The sequence below is a fragment of the Pongo pygmaeus genome, chromosome 19 (assembly GCF_028885625.2).
Source record: "Pongo pygmaeus isolate AG05252 chromosome 19, NHGRI_mPonPyg2-v2.0_pri, whole genome shotgun sequence".
Lineage (NCBI taxonomy): Eukaryota > Metazoa > Chordata > Mammalia > Primates > Hominidae > Pongo > Pongo pygmaeus.
The window spans coordinates 92,571,920-92,585,294 of record NC_072392.2 but is presented as its reverse complement, the minus strand read 5'-3'; the positions used below and the strand labels follow the sequence as shown (position 1 = coordinate 92,585,294).

The 13,375-nt window shown below is 59.0% G+C and overlaps 2 protein-coding genes across 2 annotated transcripts in view; one reads left to right on the top strand and one right to left on the bottom strand.

Annotated features, from left to right (window-relative positions):
* On the top strand, positions 1–5,464 carry BTBD17 (BTB domain containing 17). Its single transcript, XM_054458339.2, has 3 exons — positions 1–134; positions 1,633–1,909; positions 4,150–5,464. Exons 1-3 carry the CDS (start codon positions 50–52, stop codon positions 5,222–5,224), a joined length of 1,437 nt encoding a protein of 478 aa, XP_054314314.1. The 5' UTR covers positions 1–49; the 3' UTR covers positions 5,225–5,464.
* A 605-nt stretch (positions 5,465–6,069) lies between these two features.
* The window catches only part of KIF19 (kinesin family member 19), a 29,409-nt gene continuing 22,103 nt past the window's right edge, over positions 6,070–13,375 (bottom strand). The window contains exons 10-20 of the mRNA XM_054458338.2: positions 12,627–12,792; positions 11,400–11,574; positions 11,070–11,268; positions 9,844–10,114; positions 9,641–9,762; positions 9,027–9,160; positions 8,680–8,785; positions 8,400–8,487; positions 7,359–7,756; positions 6,951–7,110; positions 6,070–6,710 (exon numbers count right to left, since the gene is read on the bottom strand). Coding sequence (XP_054314313.2) covers positions 6,580–6,710; positions 6,951–7,110; positions 7,359–7,756; positions 8,400–8,487; positions 8,680–8,785; positions 9,027–9,160; positions 9,641–9,762; positions 9,844–10,114; positions 11,070–11,268; positions 11,400–11,574; positions 12,627–12,792 — 1,950 coding nt within the window. The 3' untranslated portion in view covers positions 6,070–6,579. The remainder of the gene's footprint in view (positions 6,711–6,950; positions 7,111–7,358; positions 7,757–8,399; positions 8,488–8,679; positions 8,786–9,026; positions 9,161–9,640; positions 9,763–9,843; positions 10,115–11,069; positions 11,269–11,399; positions 11,575–12,626; positions 12,793–13,375) is intronic.

Here is a 13,375-nt window from a genome sequence, read left to right as displayed (position 1 = left end):
GGTCTGGGCTTCACCGTCCCTCCATTGGACTTGGGGGCTGAGCACAAAGATGCCTAGGAGAGGCTACTCCAAGCCTGGGTCCTGGGGCAGCTTCTGGGCCATGCTGACCTTGGTGGGCCTGGTCACCCGTGCAGGTGAGCGGGCAGTGGGCCAGGTGCGCGGCAGGGTGGAGCGGCAGGTCGTCCCAGCCCTGGCTGCACGCGACCGGCCAGGAGGGGGCGGTGTCCAGCTACTGGGGAGAGCACGGGGTGGACCGGACAGCTCCACTGACTCATCTCTCTGAAAGAAGGAGGGGCCTGGCAGGCAGGTGGGCAGGGGTCTTAAGGACAAGAGGACCCTCCATTGCCCATTGTCCTGGGCAGAGGCTGAATGAGGACGCCATCAGCATTCAGGTCCTTCAAAGTGACAGCTGGGGAAGGCAGGGCTGGGAAACACACTACCCACTTCTCTTTCACCCTCCCTTTGTCCCTCGGCCTCCCTCTCATGCACAGATGCTCTGCTCCTGTGTGAGCCTTCTCTCCTGTGTGCACCACGGGCCTGTGTGTGCTGTGCATACACATGTGGCCGGGGCCCATCTGCTGCTATCAGGCCCCCGCCCGCCTCCCTCTGCAAGGCTCCCCTCGCTGTTCTCGGCTTGGGAAAGCTGCTGACAGTTTCTGTAACGGAGTGCACATCCCCATCTGACTGTCAGGGCATCCTGGAGCATGAGAAAAGGGCCAGCCTGGCCAGCCTCAATGCTCAGTTACCCAGGAAGTGCTATTCCAGCACCAGCTGGCCCTTCGCACTTTCTCCTGTCCCCTGCTGGCCACCCACAGAAAATGGGCTTCTGTCTCAGAGATCAGGACCCAAGAGGGCCGGGCTGGGCCTGGAAAACAGCTTCCCTTCCACACCCGCAGCCTCGTCTCACACCCGCCCCTCTCTCCTGCTACTGCTGGGGCCTCCCTAACGCTCTCTCTGCTCCCAGTACCCGAGGCCCATTCCCTTCAAGGGCCTTTGCAGGGCTGGAGCCCGCCTTGACACTGGTTCCCTGGCTGGCTCCTTTAAAACTGGAGTGCTTATTTGTGTGTGTCTTACCCATTTGATATGTCAATTTGTGCTTTTATGAGCTTTTATGAGCATAAGAACTTGGCTTGCTTTGTCCACTGCCATATCCCAAGCTCTTAGGAGAATGTCTAGCATACAGTAAGTGCTCAATAAATATTTGTTAGTGAATGCACCACTTCTGACTACTGCTCCAAGGGGTTAGATGGACAATTCTTTAGGAGGTGAGAAGGGTGGGACCACGAGTTTCCTCAACCCTTGCCTGGGGGGCTGGCAGCATGGAGATGAGTTCTGGGCATGTTGTCCTAAACCCGAGCACAACCTCTCCCTGCCTGAATGCACCCCCTTCCAAGAGCATCCTCTTGGGGTTTGCATTGGCATGACCTTCCCACGCAGGATGCGTTCGTGTGTGCACAGATGCATCCACGTGCCTCGTGGGCACGAACAGGTATGCACATACAACCCACCTAGGCCCACCTTGCCCTCTGCTCACACCCATGCATATGTCTCCAGCTGGTCCCTCTCCACCCCTGACTGAGGTTCTGGGCCCGGGCACCTTCTCAGGCTGTGCTGTGTTCCTTCCTGCTGCAGCCCAGAGAGCCGATGTTGGCGGGGAGGCAGCTGGCACCTCCATCAACCACTCCCAGGTGGTGCTCCAGCGCTTGCAGGAGCTGCTGCGGCAGGGCAACGCCAGCGATGTGGTTCTGCGGGTGCAGGCTGCGGGCACCGACGAGGTCCGGGTCTTCCACGCCCACCGCCTGCTGCTGGGACTGCACAGTGAGCTGTTTCGGGAGCTGTTGAGTAACCAGAGCGAGGCGGTGCTGCAGGAGCCGCGGGACTGCGCCGCTGTCTTCGACAAATTCATCAGGTGGGGACGCGGAAGACTAGGGGGAGGCTTCATCCCTTCCTCAGCCCCCGGCTCCTCCACCTACAGGGTCAGGGAAGCCCAGGCCCTTAGAGGTTGTTATGTCCATTTCCCCGGACATCACTGGGATGACAGTGACTCCTGCATCCCTTCTTCCACTGTACAGCTCCCTGTCTTTGCCCGTGTCATCTGTGCAGTTTGATGTCACTTTCGGTTCCTGGTAACCCCCTCAGAGCTGTTTCCAAACCTGGCCATAGACAGCTTTTAAAAACTACAGTTTTGGAGCCGGGCACGGTGGCTCATGCCTGTAATCCCAGCAATTTGGGAGGCCAAAGCAGGCGGATCACCTGAGGTTAGGAGTTCAAGACCAGCCTGGCCAACATGGTGAAACCCCGTCTCTACAAAAAATATAGAAAATTAGCTGGGTATGGTGGCATACGACTGTAATCCCAGCTATTTGGGAGGCTAAGGCAGGAGAATCGCTTGAACCTGGGAGGCGGAGTTTGGGTTTGCAGTGAGCTGAGATCGTGCCACTAGACTCCAGCCTGGGTGACAGAGCAGGATTCTGTCTCAAAAAAATCAACCAACCAACCAACCAACCAACCAACCAACCAACCAAACAAACAAACAAACTACAGTTTCACGGATCCCAACCTGGATCGTCAGTTTCAGGTCTAGGGTTAGGGCCAGCAATCATTTTTTATTTTATTTTATTTATTTACTTTTTATTTTCCTAAATATTCCATTATAGAGGAATATTTTTTATTTTAAAGCATCGCTGTGGTTTTGGTGTTTGGCCAGGTTCAGAACCACAGGGCTAGGGAGCTGAAAAAGTTAGACGGCTCTCTCCACCTCCTGCCTCCTGCCATGGTGCTGCTCAGGGGGTGCCATTCACACTAGTGTCTAAGAAAGTAACTCTTCTAACGGCTCAGACGAGATGCCTGCAGAATTCCATACATTGCTTCCAAGTTCCAGGCAACAGGAAGGGGGATAAGACAGAAGGGCAAAAAGGGTCTTCCATTACCCAGAATCAGTTGCATTTAACCAGCCTTCCTGCAAATCCCAAACTGTGCCCATTGACCAGCAGTTAGTCACATGGCCAAGGCCACAATCAGGGAGCCTGGGAAATGTGGTCTTTTATTCCCAGAGGCAATCACGCAGGGGAAAGGGGAGAAATGGATGTTGGGGAAGATGGCTGGCAGTGGCTGCCGCACTCCTATAGAGGCAAGTGCGGTGCCATGTGCCAGTGGGGACTGGCAGGAAAGGTGAGCCGTGGGACAGCGGCAGAAGTAAGTGGAAGAGATACTCAGCACAAGTGATCACCAACAGTAGGAGAGGAAAAAGAAAGGTGAGGCTGCAAAAAAGAAATGGGGGCTCACACCTGTAATCCCAGCACTTTGAGAGGCCAAGGTGGGAGGACTGCTCAAGTCCAGGAGTTTGAGACCAACCTGGGCAACACAGAAAGACCCCATCTCAAAAAAAAAAAAAAAAAAAAAGCTGGAGTGTAGTGGCATGATGATCATAGCTCACTGCAGCCTTGAACTCCTGGGCTGAAGCTATCCTCCCACCTCAGACTCCCAAGCAGCTGGGACTACAAGTGTGCACCACCACACGTGACTAATGTTTTAGCATTTTTTGTGTGTGTGTGTAGAGATAGGGTCTTGCTATGTTGCCCAAGCTGATCTTGAACTCCTGGCCTCAAGCAGTCCTCCCATCTTGGCCTTCCAAAGTGCTGAGATTCCAGGTGTGAGCCACTAGCACCCACCTGGCCTGTAGCAAGATTCTTTATTCTTCTCTGGTTGTCACAATAACCCTGAGGGGTGTGTGCCACTCCCCCTTTCCTAGGTGATTGGTTAGCCTAAGGTTCATTGAAGTTAAGTGACTTGCCCAGACTCATGGCAAGGAGAAGGCAGGCCATGGATCCCAACCAGACTGGAAACCCCAACGGCAGGAGCCACGTCGGTTTTGTTCCAGCCTAGAGCTGCAAGCCTAGTAGAGGCACAGTCAGTGCAGGCAATTTCTACATCACCACAGAAACGAAAAGAAGAGCCTGTGAAGTAAGAATGGCCTAGAAGGGTCCTTGAAAGGAAAACATGTGAAGCCTCAGGGTGGGGCTTCCACTGTGTTTGCACCCGGACCGTGAAGCTCCAACTCCAGGCTAGGTCCCCTGTGGTCTCAGAAAAAGCTATGCTGGGAGGTGGGTACCGCCCTGACCCAGCCCCACCTCTTGGTCTCTCCGGCAGGTACCTGTACTGCGGGGAGCTGACCGTGCTGCTGACCCAGGCCATCCCCCTGCACAGACTGGCCACCAAGTACGGCGTGGCCTCCCTGCAGCGCGGCGTGGCCGACTACATGCGCGCGCACCTGGCAGGAGGCGCGGGCCCAGCGGTGGGCTGGTACCACTACGCGGTGGGCACCGGGGACGAGGCCCTGCGCGAGAGCTGCCTGCAGTTTCTGGCCTGGAACCTGTCGGCCGTGGCGGCCAGCGCCGAGTGGGGCGCCGTGAGCCCCGAGCTGCTGTGGCAGCTCCTGCAACGCTCGGACCTGGTGCTGCAGGATGAACTGGAGCTGTTCCACGCGCTGGAGGCCTGGCTGGGTCGCGCGAGGCCGCCCCCTGCCGTGGCCGAGAGGGCGCTGCGCGCCATACGCTACCCCATGATCCCACCGGCACAGCTGTTCCAGCTGCAGGCGCGCTCAGCAGCCCTGGCGCGCCACGGCCCCGCGGTGGCCGACCTCCTGCTGCAGGCCTACCAGTTCCACGCCGCGTCGCCGCTGCACTACGCCAAGTTCTTCGACGTCAACGGCAGCGCCTTCCTGCCCCGCAACTACCTCGCGCCCGCCTGGGGCGCCCCGTGGGTCATCAACAACCCGGCCCGCGACGACCGCAGCACCAGCTTCCAGACGCAGCTGGGCCCGAGTGGCCACGACGCGGGCCGCCGGGTCACCTGGAACGTGCTCTTCTCGCCGCGCTGGCTGCCCGTCAGCCTGCGGCCCGTTTACGCGGACGCCGCGGGCACAGCGCTGCCCGCCGCGCGCCCGGAGGACGGCCGACCGCGGCTGGTGGTGACGCCAGCCAGCAGCGGCGGCGACGCGGCGGGCGTGAGCTTCCAGAAGACCGTGCTGGTGGGGGCTCGCCAGCAGGGCCGCCTGCTAGTCCGCCACGCCTACAGCTTCCACCAGAGCAGCGAGGAGGCCGGCGACTTCCTGGCTCATGCCGACCTGCAGCGGCGCAACTCGGAGTACCTGGTGGAAAATGCCCTGCACCTGCACCTCATCGTCAAGCCCGTATACCACACCCTTATCCGGACCCCCAAGTAGCCTCGGGGTCTGGGAATAAAGGCCTGGCCTAGGTGGTCCCTGTGGGTCAGGGAAGGGCAAGGAGAGCGTGGAGGTGGCAACAAGCCTGGTCCCCTGGATGGCCAGGCGCCGGCCACCCTAGGGCTGGGGTGGAGTCCAGGTGAGGCGTGGTAGACAAGATGCCTGGTTTCAAGAGCTGATTTCACAGCTGACTTGAAGGAACGTTCTTGGTCCTGAATAAACCGATGCTCAGAGTGGTAAGGGGGTGATTGAACCACTCAGTTACTGGGTGAAAACATCCCAGGGAGGGTCCCACAAGCCAGGGGGTTTAGAGGTTTCGCTCCCCTTTGTTGAGCTTTTCCCCCCACCCAGACACAGAACTAGGGCAGGTAAAAGCATCCACATGGTCACAGGTCACAGCAACCCACCTGCCTGGGAGACAGGGAGCGCCCCATTCCCCTTGCGGGGGAGTCAGGAAGCACCCCATTCCCCTTGGAGGAGTTTCCTCACTTTGAGGCTGAGAGGCTTAGCTGGGCAGTTTCTGAGCCCTGACCTCGAGGGGCAACCGCCTCATCTGGGTTGTGAGACTTTCTGGCATTTGGGCCGCCCCAAGTCCCTGACCTCTCCTGGGAGGGTGCCTGGGCCGGTGTGAAGGCCGGTGGGATAGGGACATAATGGACCTTGCTAGCCCCACCATGGGGAGAGGCCTCAGGATCTAGAGAAAAACCCCTCTCCCACAGGTATTGGTAGGTTGGTGCTATATAGCGAGCCAGGGGTAGATGGGGACTGGGTGGGGGGGGGAGTTGGTTGAATCTTAGGCATGGCCACCCCACATTCCAGACAAGGCCAAATTTCCAACACAACCATCAAGACCCAAATGGGATTTTATTGTTAAAAAGGAAGGGGGAGAAAAAGCCACTGCCAAGTAACAAAACCAGATTCCCTCCCTCACCCACATCCCCAACTGTAATACGTGAAGTGCCTGTCGGCGCCTCCCCAACCATCCAGGATGGCCGTGCCCCACACGTGGGCCAGGAGCCCCGTCTCACTGCCAGCTGCTTTCCCCCGTTTCCAAGGCCGAGGCTGGCCTCAGGGCTGTTTAGGGTTTGGCAACAGCATTCTGTCCAGGGCTGGGAGGCCAGGGAGCCCAGCCGTCCCGGCCATGTCCCCTGGCCTCACCTCTTTTCCCCGGTGGCACTGAAAGCTTGGGAGGGTTGGGCAGACACCCCAGTTCCTGGGTCTCAGGAGCCCCGGCCTGCTGAGATCCTGAGCTCCTACTTCCTGGTCATCTCCATCTGCCCAGCCTCCACCTCCCATGCCCTGCTAGACCCCATTCAGTCTTGGGAGGCGAGAGAGCCAGTTCCAGGCAGGGCCCCTCAGTTATGCCGGGAGCATCCATCTTTGCCATGGGTGCTTGTGCCGTGGGACAGGCGGGGCCCACGGGTAGCCCGTCGAGAACCACCAGCTGGGTTGGGGGGAACAGCCAGGGGTGAGGAGTCCCCCGGGCCTGCAACAGGGAAAGAGGCAGGATCAGTGGTTTCGGAATGCCTCCCCAACTCCTCTCCCATCACCCAGTGGCCTTGAACTCTCTAGGGGCACCACCCCAGGATGCCAGTCCCACGAGTATTCTGCTAGAACCATGCTTCCAGCAAGGGGCAGCCAGAGGCGCAGGAAATGCGATGTGTCTTCTCTGTTCCCCTGCCTGGTGGAGGCCTCCCCTCCCCATCCCCTCCGTGCCCATACTGACCCGTGTTCTGGCTTGGAGGGAGTTTGACTTTGGCCAAAGGTAGCGTGACCTTTCCCAGATGCCGGATACCAGGGGCTGGGTGCCTGCACACTGGCATCCTGTGGTCCGAGATGCACTCCGCCTGATGGGGCCCCAGGAGGTTTGTCTTGGGGCGGGAGAGCTATGATGGTTGAACAGTGGGGTGAGGCCGAGAGCAGCAGAGGGATCTGCTACCAGGATCTGTCCCAGCTACTATGCTAGGCTGGGGACAGAGACTTTGTGGAGGGTGGTGCCTCCGGGTGTGGGGTAGGCTAGAGGTGCCCTGGAGCCTTTGGAGAAATCTAGCCCTCAGGCCCCCAGCTGCTACGGGAGTGCCTAGACACCCCACCCCTGCGCCTCGCCACACCCCACCCCTGCGCCTCGCCTCACCCCTTGCCCGGTGACCTCGAAGGATCGGGACCTCCGCTTCCTTCTCTTTGCTTCCAGCGACTCCTCCCTTTTCTTGCCCAGGCTTTTCTTCTGGCCACGCAGCCAGGGCCCAGGGCCGTCCCCATGATGTCCGACTGCCCGGGATGGGGCCTCGCCCGTGCTGCTGGACAGGTTGTCCTCACTGGCAGCGTGCTGCAGCGTGGGGCTGGGCGGCCGCTTGCAGGCCAGCGGGCCTGGTGGCCGCGCATCATCGCCCTCGCTCAGTGAGTGCAGGGACAGGCTGCTGCTCTCTGTCGCGGGCGCCAGCAGGTGTCGCCCCTCGGTGCCCAGGGCCCGCGAGCGCCGCCGGGCAGCCTTCACCCAGATGCACTTGGTGCCACTCAGGATCTCCTTCCTCTCTGCAGCGGGACACAGGCAACACCCGACCCGAGATCAAGGCCACCTCTCAACACCCTCCTTTCTGCAGCGGGACACAGGCAACACCCAACCCGAGATCAAGGCCACCTCTCAACACCCTCCTCTGACATGGCAGATGTGCGTAGGAGCCAGACCGCCTGGGTTTCAATCCCAGCACTTCCAGGGGTTTGCTATGTAAGAAACTTGGGCCCATTTCCGAGCCTCACTTTCATCTGCAAATGGGAGATGGTAAAACTAATGCCACTGGGTTATTTCCAGGATTAATTGAGAAAATGGGCTCAACCTACATTATCCAGGGGGTAAACATTGAATCAATATTTGCTATTACAGTGATTACTGAGCGGAGGCGGCGGGGGTGGGGGACATCATTCTCCATGCCATGTGTCTCTTTTCTAATTTCCTATTTTGCCCCCATCTCTCTAAATGTCCTTCACTTAGAGAGGACTCTTAAGTGTCCTTGACTGACTAATCCTCATGGCCAATGGTACCTCTACAGAATGTGTAGCACCCAAAGCATGGTTGCACTTGGCAGTGCAGAGGGCAGCAAAGGGCTTTGGGCTGGGTGATCTGAACAGTTTAGACAAGGCCAGGTGAGGTGGCCAGGGCAGCAGAGGGCACACATACCTTTGTGGGACAAGGGGATCTCCGACAGGTTCTCACTGCTGTCGGGGGAAGAGTTGATCCAGCTGCCCGGGCTGTCCTGAGCCGGAGCCTGTGGGGTGGAGTGGTTGGGAGGAGGAAACCCTTAAACACAGCAGGGACCCCAGGCCCCACTCAGCAGAGACAGCGGGGCCTCAGGCTGGTGCCATTTGGGAAAGGCTCCATCCCAACTGCTGCTGTCCACCCCCATGTCCCGCACCCGCTGCAGCGGAGCTTGTGGGGCCATCGGGTACTGAGAGCTCACCTCCTGAGTCACCAGGCTGCCAAGCTGGATGGGAGGTGGGGTGGGCACAGAGGAGCTTTTTGCCTGCCAGGCCCCAGTACCAGCCTTGAACACGTGGTGGCCTTCACTGAAGATGGCAGAGGAAGATGAGTGGCTGTAGACCAGGCTGTCTCACCGAGGTCCCACCCCCACCCCAGGGGAGAAGCTGTTGGTGTGAAAGGAGAGAGAACCCAGGAGTCCTGGCTCCAGACCTGGGTCACCTGCTCCCTCTCATTGCTGCTGTGTGTTCCCCATTTAGCCTTAGTCTGGGTTGGCCTCTCTGGGACAGGGCACAGGGTGGCGGCTGGGGCAGGTGGCCCCCATCTCACCTCTCTGTGCTGAGGGGAGGGAGGGCGCTTTTCTGCAGGTGCTGGACATCAGAGCTCAATGTCTTCACACTCTCCAGGTCAGAATCTGGGGTTAGTGAGGTTCCTGCTGGGGTAATTTTGGGCAAGGAGATGTCCTGGGGAGGAGGGAGCCAGGGTGGACAGTTAGAAGATTTGGTCCTGGACCAAATCAGCACAGAGTCACAAAGGCTCACAGGGTGACAAGGGCTGTAAGATGGCCTGGGAGCCCCAGAAGGGCAGTGGGCTTGTGTTTGGGTCCTCGGGGGTAAGCTGCGGTCTGCTAGGCTTCCCCAGTGGCACTGCCTGATGCATGGTCTCCTGGGGGGGCACCTGGGGCCATTTGTGATATCTCAGATGGCCAGCCCTGACCCTCAGACCCTGGATGGGAACAAGTGATGCCCAGGAGTGCCCAGGGATGCGGGTCTTACTCAGCCTCGACAAGGCTTTGGGTCGGGTAAGAAGGAAAGGGAGTCGACTCCCTGGGGTGCCAGCCAGCCTGGTCCTGTCCCCTCCAGCTGCCTGAAGGCATTGCCTTGGTCATCAGCCCTTCCCTGGGCACATGTGCCCATGTTCAGGCCGCCCAGGCGCCCACCCACCTGCAGGGCCCTGGAGGCCACTTGGTCCATGATGGTGGCCTGCTCCAGGCTGCCCTCCTCCAGCTCCCGCAGGTACACTTCGTAGAGCTCTTCCAGGCGCTGTGGGACGGCCAGGTTGTAGTCTGCCGGGGAAGGGGCAGGGCTCAGCGAGTGCCAGCGGCCCCCCCGCGGGTGGCTCAGATGCGCGGGGGCGTGGGCCCTACCGTCGATGATCTGCCGCTGGCCCTGGATAATCTCGTCGCAGAGACTGCGGTGCTGCTCCAGGCGGCGCACGGCCTCGTGGCGGTGGCGGAGCGCACCGTCGCGGAGCAGCGCGTGCGACTGCATCTCAGTGTTCTCCACTTCGAGCTCGTGCACGCGGCACAGCAGGCTGAGCACCTCGCGCTGCTCCTCGGAGCCGATGCGCCGCGGCAGCGTCTCCTCCAGGCGCCGGCCCCGCGCGCGCAGCTCCCGGCAGCGCTGCTCCAGCGCCAGCTGCAGGAGGCGCAGGTCAGCACCTGGCAGCGGGGAGAGGGGTCCGATCCGCCTGCCCAGCACGTCCTCGCCCCTCCAGCGCCTGGACTCCAGACATCTGTCTGGAGCTCCAGGCTGAGGCCAACCCTAAAAGCTGAATCTTGGGCCTTACAATCAGGGACTGCTCCAAGGTGGCCCCTCAGTGTCCACTTTCTTGCCATCCTGACGGCAACCCACCCCTGGAACCAGCTTGGGGGATAACTGCTCAACCCCAGCCCATGTGACCCTCTCAGGGCTCATGATACCCTAAAGCCCCCTTGGTCTGGGTATGTCCCAGAACAGAAGGCAAAAATCTGTTATTGGGAAAACCCTAATTATTCTTATTATTTTTCTTTTTTGAGACAGGATCTCTCTCTGTTACCCAGGCTGGAGTGCAGTGGCGCTATCCCGGCTCCCTGCAACCTCTGCAGGGTTGCAAGTGATTCTTATTCCTCTGCCATCCGAGTAGCTGGGATTACAGGCGTGAGCCACCACACCAGGCTTTTTTTTTTTTGTATTTTTAGTAGAGACGGGATTTCGCCATGTTGGCCAGGCTGGTCTCGAACGCCTGGCCTCAAGTGATCTGCCTACCTCAACTTCCCACCATGCTGAGATTACAAGTGTAAGCCACTGTGCCCGGCCTGAAAAACCCTAATTATAACATTAGTTACCATTTTTTGAGTCCTTGGTATGTGCCAGGCATTTATGTAATCTTCCCAGCAACCCCATGAGGGCTGCACCGTGGACTGCTCCCATTTTACAGGTGGGGAATGTGACGCACAGAGAAGTTACAGAACTTAGCAAAGTCACACAGCATTTGTGGCCTGAGTTCCCAAGTCTCACGGCTACTCCCACCCCGTCCCCTCCGCCTTGCCTCTCAAACCTGCTCACCCTGTCCCCTAAACCCACTCTCCTTGCTCCCCCAAACCCTGGACACCTTCTGCTTGTGCAGCTGCTTCTGCTCGCCCACCAGGGTTGCAATGCTCTCCCGGGCTGCGGCCACCTCGGGCGGCTCCAGGATGTCTGGCTGGTCATCGCCTGTGTCTGAGTCCTTCTCGCTGTCGTCCTTAGCGTAGCACTCCTTTCGCTGCTCCTCCCGCCATTTGAGGGCCCGGCGGGACTTCTCGTGCTTCCAGCTGCCGCAGCCCCACCCAGAGAGACAGGGCATTCAGGCCATGGGGGCAGGGCACAGTGTACAGCCACAGGTCGTGCTCCTCTGTCCCAGGCACAGGGGTGGGGCCTGGAGGGTCCTGGGGGGTGGGCTTACCCGGCGATGGTGAGCAGGTGTCGGGAGGTGTCAATCTGGACCTCCATGGCGCGGTTCTCCAGCTCCAGCAGGCGCCTCCGCACATCCATCTGCTCGTGGAAGGCGCTGGCGAGCTGCTCCCGAAGCTGTCCCATGCCGGCCTTCTCACCCTGCCCGCTGCGCAGCTGGACCTCGGCTGCCAATGCGTGAGGGTAGGCAAGGTAGAGGAGGGGAGCAAGTTCAGCTAGCAAAGCCTGGGCCCACCTGGGGCCCTCCCCTCCCTTTCTTCCCAACTCAGTGCTCCCACTTCCTGTCCAACTGCTTCCTCCAGGAAGACCCCCTAGATTAGTACACCCTCCCACACCCCACTCCCACATTGAGTCTTCAAGCTGTTGCCCAAAAGCGATTCCCAGCTCCTTGGTATGAACTGGGCTCCTGCTAACCCTTACAGCACCTCTGTGCCAACTATAAGAAGGTGCCCCTAGAAACTACTGTCTGTGGCCAGGCACAGTAGCTCATGCCTGTAATCCCAGCACTTTGGGAGGCCCAGGTGGGCAGATCACCTGAGGTTGGGAGTTCGAGACCAGCTTGGCCAACATGGTGAAACCTCGTCTCTACTAAAAATACAAAAATTAGCCAGGTGTGGTGGCGGGCACCTGTAATCCCAGCTACTTGGGAGGCTGAGGCAGAAGAATCACTTGAACCCGGGAGGCAGAAGTTGCAGTAACCCAAGATCACTCCACTGCACTCCAGCCTGGGCAACAGAGCAAGACTCTGTCTCAAAGAAAAAAAAATCTTTACTGTCTGCCTCTCTCTTTATATTAGTAATTTTTTTTTTTAAAAAAGAAGCTTTACTGTCTGTTGGAAAACCATCATAGCAAATATGCAGGTCTACGAGGAAACGGAGCCCATTCCGGGGGTGCAGGCATGACCTCGTAGCCCTACGCCACAGCCCTTAGTGTGTGCCCTGCACAGCTCATTGCTCACGTGCCTCTCCCTCGTGGGATCCCACCTCCTCTTCCAAGGTGGGGTTGTAAAATGGGGTTGTGATCTGTGGCAACGTCTGAAGCAGAGATCACAACCCCATTTAACAGTTGAATGCTAGGAGGCTCAGAGCTGGTGAGTGCCTAGCTCAACCACCCAGCCAGAAAGAGCCCGATTCTGGATTTGAACACAACATGGCCTGATCCCAGAGCAACGTGAGGCTGCCCAGAGGGGGCTGCCACTCACACAGACCCACAGGCGCACCTTGGATGTGGCGGATGTCACCCCGATCCTGCCGGCCCCGGGCCTGGCCCCGCCCAGTCTGCTCATCAATCTTGCACTTGAGTCGCTGGATCTCGCCCCGCAGGTCAGCGATGATGCTGGTGTACTGGGCGATGTGGTAGGAGACGTTCAGCAGGTTCTGCTTCACCTGCAGGGAACACGAATGGAGCGGAGGGGATGCAGTCACCCCAGGTGCCGGGCCCTGCCTCTGTGCACTCACCGAGGCCTGCCTGCGGGGCCTTTCTTCCCCCTGCCTCCCCCAGTCTTTCTGGGTGACAGTAATGGCCTCCTTTCCTCCACTTCCACAACCTCCTGTCACACTCACTGCTAGATCTCATCAACCTTCAGTGGCTTCCTAATGCCTGCGGGGAACGTCCTCATTCCTCCACCCATTGTTGAAGGGCCACCCCCATCTCTCTGATTTTCTCTGGGCTCACCGCTCCTGCATGAACATCCCACTCTGGTTGAAGACCTGTCCTGCTCTCCCCATACCCACCACAGACGCCATCCCCTTCCTGCCTTTGGAACCTGTGCCCTCCCTGCTCCCACCTTTCTGGAATGTCCTCCCAGCCTTCAGGGTCCCACTCACAGTCTCCAGAGAGTTCCACTGGACCCCACCAGACCACCCCCGCCTCCTGTTCCTGTCTTGCCCCAGCACCTACCATTGGCATCATTTACCTGCTATTAGGAATATTCTGAACCATCAATGAGCTGTTTCAAGAATGTGTCTC